The sequence below is a fragment of the Tenrec ecaudatus genome, chromosome 15, assembly GCF_050624435.1.
Source record: "Tenrec ecaudatus isolate mTenEca1 chromosome 15, mTenEca1.hap1, whole genome shotgun sequence".
In the NCBI taxonomy this organism is placed as follows: Eukaryota; Metazoa; Chordata; class Mammalia; order Afrosoricida; family Tenrecidae; genus Tenrec; species Tenrec ecaudatus.
The window spans coordinates 91,859,455-91,869,220 of record NC_134544.1 but is presented as its reverse complement, the minus strand read 5'-3'; the positions used below and the strand labels follow the sequence as shown (position 1 = coordinate 91,869,220).

At 42.4% G+C, this 9,766-nt stretch overlaps 1 protein-coding gene across 1 annotated transcript; it reads left to right on the top strand.

Moving 5' to 3' along the window:
• The first annotated feature begins 5,646 nt into the window (after positions 1–5,646).
• Positions 5,647–7,420, top strand: LOC142427593 (lysine-specific demethylase 4D-like). Its single transcript, XM_075532794.1, is given in 2 exon segments — positions 5,647–5,913; positions 5,915–7,420. Coding segments are annotated over 2 exon segments (1,773 nt in total).
• The last annotated feature ends 2,346 nt before the right edge of the window (positions 7,421–9,766 follow it).

Genomic DNA, 9,766 nt, shown 5'->3' with positions numbered 1-9,766 from the left:
CATGAGGTGTCGAAGGGATCAGGTATATGGCATCATCAGAAGAAAAAAAATCTTACCATTGTTAATGAAGGGGGAAGTACAGAGTAGAGACCCAAATCCCATTTGTTGGCCACTGGATATCCCCTTGCAGAGGGGTCTAGGGGAGGAGATGAGTCAGTCAGGGTGCCATGTAGCACTGATGAAGAATACAGCATTCCTCCAGTTCCTGAATGCTTCCTTTCCTCCTCAACTATCATGATCCGAACCCTGCCTTGCAAGACTTCATAGAGCAGAGGATTTACACTAGTGTAGATAGGACCTGGAGTCACAGGGAATGCAGGGAGGATGATCCCTTCAGGACCAGGGGTGTGAAGGGCGATACTGGGAGGGTAGAGGGTGAGTGGTTTGGAAAGAGGGAACCGATTACCAGGATCTACGTGTGGCCTCCTCCCTGGGGGACGGACAACAGAAAAGGGGGTAAAGGGAGATGCCGGACAGGGCAAGATATGACAAAATAATAATTTATAAATTATCCAGGGCTCATGAAGGAGGGAGGAGGGAGGAGGGAGGGGGAAAAAGAAGATCTGATATAAAAGGCTTAAGTGGAGAGCAGATGCTTTGAAGATGATGAGGGCAAAGAATGTGCAGATGCGCTTTGCACAATTGATGTATGTGTGGATTGTAATAAGTGTTGTATGAGTCCCTCCTAAAATGTTAAAAAGAAAGAAAGAAAGAAACCCAAAGGGGCACTTCTCCTATTTTCTAGAAAGCGGCTCTGAGTAGCACTCGACATAATGACAGTGAATTGGAGCTAAGTGCAGGAGCCAGCTTGATAAATAGTCAAAATGTCAAAGCCATAGGGTGTACATGAGATTCGGTTTCATAAAGCTATTTCTGGAAGGGTATTGCTCCTCCCTCCTTCCCTTTCACAGTTTTTACGTTATTGAAATCACTTGGGTTAATGGCACAGTGGGTCATGTGTAAGGACTGAGTTTCTGTGTCGACTTGGCTCGGCCATGATGTCAGCCTACATAACAATGTTTGACATAATGCCATCACTTCCATGAAGAGATTTTCTGTCAGCAGCCAGGAGTGGGAGGTGGTATCCTAGTGGGTGTGGTTCCCCCAGTATAAATATAAGTGGATTCTCTCTGAAAGCTGTGCAGCTTTTGGCCAGGTCCAGAAACTCACCAGAAGTGTGGATCTCCAGATGTGAGACAGCATCTTGCCATATTTCCTACATAGCTTGGATTCATCGTTTGCACAGCCTGTGAGGAATCAGCCTACCATCTAACCTGCCCATCTGGGATTCATCAGGCCCTTAACCTACTTGAATCAAGAGAAGGTTCCAGAGTGATATCTGAGACTTGCCAGCCTCTACCACTCTGCACTGAAAAGGTAAGTAGTGTGACTAGAACTTTTTCCTAAATATTTCTGACAGGTTGGAGGGGTGGGAGAAAAACTTGGCTTTATACTCTGGTAAAAGGTACAGACTCAGAAACTCACAAGAGAAGTTCTACCCTGTCCTATAGGATCTCTATGAGTCAGCATTGACTCAATGTCTTTCAGTGACTAAGGGTGCTGGAGCCTAGATTGCAGAGGGCTGGGCTCACCCACTAGGCTCTCCCTGAGGTCTGAGCAGATGCAGTTTAACCTTCACAGGTCAGGATTCCTTTAGGAGCAGATTGGTCAGAATGAGCACAGGGACCCACTCAGCATCTTGGAGCTTGCCATCCAGAGTTATGTTGCAACATTTCACTCATTCCCTCTCTGGAGTGGCTGTCCATAGAATTTTCCCACCCTTGTTCACGGCAGCTGTTGTCTGGAGAGAGGGAGACAGTGATAGTCATGGTGGAGGGCTGGTCCTTCATCTCACTGCCCCTGGTTGTTCCAGTGACAATTTCAGAGGACATCTTTTAAAGCTTGTGATAGTTGTCTTCATATTCGCAGTGTCAAGAGTTTTTAGATAATTTGATATCCGGTTGTTTTTAACTTACGGTGTCACATGTTTGTCAAAGGAGAACCGTGCCTCATAGTGCCTTCAAAGTTTTTGTTTGTTTTTTTTTTTTCAAAATATGTCACCAGGCCTCTCTGAAAGTACTTTTGAGGAGAAACCAAACCAAGTCATCTTCTAAGTTAGCTTCTAAACATTCTAACTGTTTGTGTTATTAGGGGTTTCAAATTTAAAGAAGTGAACTATGATTTTCACATTTATTCAACAAAAAATGACATACGTATTTTGGAGATTTTAAAGAATTTTTTTCTAATTAAATTCTTCCTTTTAAGATTTTTGGGTTTGCAATTAAATCTGTTTTGTTCCATTTTCTAGTGAAATTCTCTAAGGCTTTAGGAAAAAGGCATTGCATTTAGTTTGTTTTTGCTGATGTTTCTCAGATGATTACTAGGTGTGGCATAAGAGTGGATCAATGACAAGGTGGGTGGAGATAACACAGGCCTAATAAAAGACTGATAGGATTTTCACATTGGATTCTGGGTGGGTCTAATCCAATGAAAATTGTCCTGGGAGATTTTCATTCCTGTGGTGAGAATATTTCTTTTAGATGCATAATTCATAAATTACATTTTATTTATGGATCCTAAAATACATGTCTTTGACTGGATGTTTTAGGCTGTTATTGTTGTTCTGGGCTATGGAATTGGTCCTGATTCATACTTACCCTCAAGTCTTACTCATAGTTAGCCTATGTCAAGATGGAATCAAGTCTGCCCAAAACATGGCCATCCTTACAATTGTTATGCTGGAGCTGATTGCTGCAGTTACCATGTCATTTCATCTCAACGAACATCTTCCTATATTTTCTCTGAACCTTTTATTCAATAAGCCTGCAATTTTCCAAGGACTGAAATGTTAATCTAGTAGAGGTCAATGCCAGTTCCTTGATATTTTTTCCTTCAAATCATAAAATATTGAAACAATATAAATTCGTATCAGAATTCAGATTTTTTGTTTGTTTTCTGTTTGAGTTCAATGAAATACACTTTGCCTCTGATTGCGAGTCATAATTTGATTTTAATTTGACTCTCTCTAATGTTCACCTACTGAGGATAAATGCATCTAATGATGCAGATTATTTGTGACATAGACATGTTTTGTTTTCTGTTTCAATTTGATGCTTCTCATGCACATGGAATCAGGAGAGGCAATGATTTTAAGCTCTTAGATGCAAAATACTAGTCATTGGTTGAAGCTCATCAACTGTTTCTTGGAGAAACAGGAGAAAGGGGTGCCTATTTGAAAATGATTAGGGCAAAGTATGTACAGATGTGCTCTTTATACAATTGATGTATGTATATGTATGGATTGTGATAAGAGTTGTAGGAGCCCCTAATAAAATGTTTTTAAAAAAAAAGAGAGAGAAAGAAAGGGATGCCTAGAGAGAAATGGCACAGTCAGACTCCATAAAGGTTACAGCCTTAAAGCTAATGCTCTGGTGCAGTGCTACTATATTCTACGGGGTGTTTATTCTGTGATAGGGTTACCTTGCTTGTCTTAGTAAAATGAGGTGGGTGTATTTTTCAATGATCTGACGTAAGTTGAGTTTGAACTGCCAGGCTCTGTGTTAGAGAAAAAGCTGTGGATCATTGACCTCCATCCCACTCAGGGCTCCTTAAGCTATGCTTTCACTTTTTTAAAGATAATTGTATATCTAGTTTTAATCCTAAAATGTCTCTAAAGATAATATAACTTAGAAATTAGACTAAAATTATTATATAACACATATTTCACAACTTCTAAATTGTTTTGTTTCACCCATTTTTTGTGTGTGTTACTTTTGAGTGTATAGCCAGGGCATGGGTGGAGTGGTGGTGCCGGGGGCAGGATGAGAAAGCCAGAACTAGATAGGACTGCCCATTATGGTCAATAATGAGTTTCAAATTTGCTGGTCATTATTTCTAAATACTATGTACTTAAGAGGCAATCATCCCAATGGTAACACAATATTTGAGAATTTTCACTACATTCAGGTTTCTGTATAACACATAGGGTTATACAAATATCCTTCATAGCTAAAGTTTTCTGTACTTCTACTTGTTTTTCCAAGGTTCAGCTTTTAGCGTTAATCAGGATAGCTATTGCATGTTTCTCTGAAAGTTCTTGATGAATTATATTTTGTGTTGCTTAATTTTTAAAGATAATTCATCCAGTTTTAAGTTGACTGTTGAAGTCATTTTACATAAATTTTATTTTTCCTATGAAGTTCACTGAAATGTTCACTTTTTCTGTCCTGTATTGGAGCCCCATTGGGCTGCCAACACAGCAGTTCAAAGGACCAGTCGCTCCATGGAGAAAGACGAGGCTTTTAACACTTGTCAAGAGTTACAGCCTGAGGAAAACACAAGCACATCTCCGCCATGTGCTATAGGGTAGAACTGATGCCAGTGAGTTTGTTTGGTTAGTAGTCTTGGTTCATATTTTACATGAGGTGTGATTTTTGATATTAGCATCTGCAGGCTATATTTATTCACCTGATTTTTTACTAGCACTTCTCAAAACATTCACTTATGTCAGGGGTGTCAAACTGGTGGACTTCAGGCTGCATGCGACCGCTCACGTAATTTTTTGTGGCCCCAAATTCTCTGAAATAAAATGAAAATAGAAAAAATTGTTATAAAGAAAATAGCGCTTAGGGGAGATAGAGGCAATACTGTACACACAATTCCCTCTTTAACCCTTTAACTACAGAAGACCACTATACAGGTGGCCCAAAGCCTTTCCTGGAGGCCTGTGGACGTTTCTAGACACGATCATTTCCGGTAACGTTTTAAAGTGATATGTTTGCCACTCTCATTGCATAATATAAACAGATCCTAACAGTGAAAAGGTTAAAAAGAGGACTCTAGGATTTGCTGTTATGAGTCATACCTAGCAGCAATGCTAGTTAACATTTTTAGAGGGAAGCCATTACGATTGTGCATCACATTTGTCAGCTGTCCAACATTTTGTGTTTTTTATTACTTTGTTATATTTTCCGGTCACACCATAAGAGGCAAGGGAAAACTAGTGGAAGGAAAGCGCTGGCAAATTTCCGGTTAAAAGCATAATTATAGTTTTATAAATAAAACAAATGTTTAAATAAAAACAATTATATAGGGTTTTAATTATCCTATCCATATTTCTGAATCCTCACTTCAAAATAAAAATTCAACAAAATTTGTAAATGTGATGTGGCCCACTTTAATCTTGCCTGTTGCACCACATGGCAAGCATTTTAATTGAGTTTGACACCCCTGACTTCTGTTGAATGTTACTGAATTACTGTCTTTAGATTTACTTTTTTAAAATCCCTTGAAACACTCCTTGTTAGTGGAATTAGAAATTTCCCAGGATTGCAACAGAAGCTAAGTATCAACAGATAGAGACACCCTTCCAACTGAATAAACTTCCAGAGCAGCATAATGAGCCAGGAGCAATCTGGGAAAACCCACTCCATGTGCACAAATCCTGTCTCTTTGGGGGAAACAATAGTTGTCCATCATAGTAGAATTCCCTTGGTCAATCAGCATGCCTGGGGAGAGTGCATTTGCTCTCACAGAGCCATCAATACTCTGCAAGAGATTTTCAGACAGAAAAAGAAACTAAAGCACAGCATCCCAAATACACAGAACATCCATAAGAACCGGGTTTTCTGACTTTATTTTGCAGCCATGAAGTCCCAGGGCTATCGAAGCCAGAACTCAAGCCTTAAAATCATGACTTTCCGGCCTACCATGGAAGAATTTAAGGATTTCAACAAATACATTGCTTACATGGAATCCCAAGGTGCCCACCGTGCAGGCCTGGCTAAGATAATCCCACCCAAACATTGGACAGCCAGAGAGAACTATGACGATGTGGATGACATCCTCATAGCCAGTCCTGTGCAGCAGGTAACTACTGGGCAAACAGGTGTCTTTTTGCAATACCATAAAAAGAAAAAAATCCATGACCGTGGAGGAGTATCGCCACTTGGCCAACACTGACAGATACCGCACTCCCACACACCGGGATGTTGACGATTTGGAGCGGACCTATTGGAAGAGCCGCATGTACAATTCTCCCATTTATGGGGCTGGAGTATGTGGCTCCTTATTTGGTGAAAACACTGAGCATTGGAACCTCAGACACCTGGGGACGATCCAGGATCTGCTGGAGCAGGAGTGTGGAGTTGTCATCAAAGGCGTCAACACCCCCTACCTGTACTTTGGCCTGTGGCAGACCACCTTCACTTGGCACACGGAGGACATGGACCTGTACAGCATCAACTACCTGCACTTCGGGGAGCCCAAAACGTGGTATGCGGTGCCCCCTGAGCATGGAGCCCGCCTGGAGAGACTGGCCAGGGAGCTTTTCCCTGGCAGTTCCAGTGGCTGCGCGAACTTCCTGCGGCACAAGGTGGCCCTCATCTCACCCAGAGTCCTCAGGGAGAACGGCATTCCTGTTGGTCGGATCACCCAGGGAGCAGGCGAGTTCATGGTCACATTCCCCTACGGATACCACGCTGGCTTCAATCACGGTTTCAACTGTGCGGAATCCATCAACTTTGCCACCCTGCGCTGGGTTAATTACGGTAAAGCTGCTTCTCAGTGCAGCTGTGGGGAAGCCAGGGTCACATTTCCCATGGACGCCTTCGTGCGCATTCTGCAACCCGGGCGCTATGAGCTGTGGAAACAGGGCAGGGACCGCACCTCCGTGGACCACGTGGAGCCCACAGCACTGACCAGCCCAGAGTGGACGGCCTGGAAGGAAGCCCGGACTCGTGTGATGGTCAAGGGGCGTCTGCGGTCCTTTAAGCCACGCAGGGCCAGGCGTCGCTCTCTGACTCTGGCTGCAGACAGTGGGCTTGGGGGCTGTGCACTGGTGTGTCCTAGTCCCACAACCCACTCCTGGGCAGACAGCTCTACTGTGCAGCCTGAGGCCCCTACCTTCATGGGCAGCAGTCCTATGGGATCCAGTGTCTCCCTACTTCCCACCTCAGTTCCATCTGCCCAGTATCTCCAGGCTTCACCAAAGGGGACTCGCACTAGGCGTCCTCAGGACTCGGATGCCCACCAGCAGTCTGTCAAGTCCAGGGCCAAGAAGCACACAGCAAGCACATTTGTACACCTGCCCACTCAGGCATTGCATGAGAATCAACAATCAACAGATGACTCTGGCCCTCGGAGATTTGAGATCCAGCATGCTGTTAAAGCTTCTGGGTGCTGCTGTGACCCCGATCTTCAGCCCTTGGGACCCCCACTGAATCCTGATTCTCTGATGCACCCTGGCCCCTGCCTGAAGTCACTGGACAACATCTCAGCGAATCTCCCGGACATGCTTGTGCTGAGTCCTCCTAATGAGTCTTTGACTTCTAAAACATTCTCCAGCTATGCCTCTGTGAACAGTATGGCACCTCTGGACCTCCTCGGTGCTATTGCTATGGAGCCCCTTAAACTTCTATAATCCTGCCCTCAGATGAGGTTCTGCAAATCTACTTACATAGATCCTTGGAGACAGACTTGATGGAACTTCACTTCCCAAATCCTGAAAGGTTGTCACCAGCAAAGATCTTGTTTTGAGTTTAGCTAAACTGAAGTTTTTGTCAAATGTGATTGTCCCTTGGACTATCTCTCACCTTCAGGAAACAGAGACACACCCAGCCAATCTTCAACATGGGAATTGTAATCTGTGGTGATTTAATTGTAATTGTAATTGTAATCTGTGGTGATCCTTGACCTCTCAGTGCCATGTTGATAGGTTGCCTAATACTTGCTCAGACTATGGACTCCACTAAAATGTGTTCTAAGGACTCGCAGACCAACTGGATATATGTGTGTCCCTTGATTCTTCCTTGGCTTGGGAGTTGCCCTTGAAAAGAACTCCCTGTGCAGAAATCTTTAAACCCATTGCTTTCCAGCGTGTCTCTCCACGTGGCAATCTCAGTGATCAAGACCCACTGTTTCAAAGTTGGACTTGGGGCTAATATTTAAGGAGGCCCATTCCCAAGTCTTTCTTTGATAATGCAGGAGGTGGGTTCAAACTGCTAACCTAGTCCTCACAAAAATTGGAGCCAACATTGGACGATGCTCAGAATCTGAGGCTCAATCCATCTGCACTTCCGAAGCGCTGACCCGGTCTTCTACCAGTGGTCACAACTAGACCTTCTTATGAAATTCAAGCCTTTAACACACTCCAATAATTCTGACGTGGCCACCCTTCAACCCACCAACCAAGCAATTGCTCACGTAGAAACTGCACCTTTGAATGAATGATGTCTGTTGCCGTTTGGGGATCAAGGATACCTATTTGTGATTATTAATTTCATTGTTCTTAGTGTGTATCTGAAAGGAAATAAAATACCTTAAAACGCATTCGGAAAGTTTGACTATGAGAGGTATGTGAAAAACAAAGTGACTCATCACATAGCCAGAGCGAAAGAAGTAGCTAGGTCCCAATGAATTCACCAAACAGTCTGTCCTTGTACCCAGAGTAGTCCATGAGGGAATGGAAGAAAATTGTACAACAAAACACCACCACAGCAAAACAAAAAGTCACATGATGGGGAGAGCTACTGCCCAGAGTTCCCATCTAATCATTGAGCTGAAATTACTCCTGGAGTCACCTTTTCATGAAATCACACATTGGCATTGACTGGGACTCCATTTCCCAGAAATTCTCGATACCCCTGTTGGCATTGTCTCTTCAATTCATGTATTTAAATGCCTGTTTTCAGGTCTGCAGCCAGAAAAATAAGCATCAGAGAGCCTGTCATGGAGGGTAGTGTGACAAATTTTCTCTCTTTCTTGAAAGACTCTTAAAATATTTTTTTCTCTACAGGAACACATCCCCTGCCCCCACCCAATTGCTTAATCAAAAGAGGTAACAGAAAACTCACTTTAGAAACTCCCCAAATTTCTTATTCATCAGATCTAACCATTACTCTGAGTGATTATAAAAGGAGAAAAAGTAAAATTGAAACAGATATGGATTCGTTTTTATTTAATTTGTTTCAAACAAACATCAGTTTTAGGCCCAAGTATTTATAATTTACCATAGTCGAAGCTGCATGGAACTATGAGACATAGAAGAAATTCAGATATGTTCGTGTTGCATTTAGAACAAACACTTATCCTTTGAAAGATCTAGATTTTAGATTGACCAATAAGCCCCAAAACTGTTTATTGTGCCCTCCACCTGCATTGCTGACACCGCTCTCGGGAAACTATTCTACTCAGGCTTCCTTCAAGATGTTTGTGGTTTTCTGCTACAGTATCCCTGGGGAATAAACATCAACCACTGAAATTAGTAAGGTTAGTACAGAAAGGAAAGAGGCACAGGATAAATAAAATACTATTTAAACATGAAACAAAACTTAAAAAATGTATAATTAGCCATGATACTTAAAACAGCCTGGTACGATGGTATATATGAATACCAAAGGATTAGAATTGAGAACCTAGAAATACAACCAAGTACCTATAGTCACCTAATCTTTTTTTTGACACCTAATCTTTCACAAAGGAATAAAATCCATTAAGTGGAGAGGAGATACCCATTTCAACAAATGGTGTTGGAAAAACTGGATTTCCATCTGCAAAAGAATGGAACAAGGTCCATACCTCACATCATATACAAAAATGAACTCAATATAGATCCAACACCTACATACTAATCCTCGACCACACAACCAAACAATGAAATTTAGGGACAAACTTGAGGGTATTTAAGCAAGGTATAAACACACCTATAGAAGCAGACATTCCTATTGGCTCTATTTCTTCCCGCTGCAGCATCCAATCCCTCTCATAC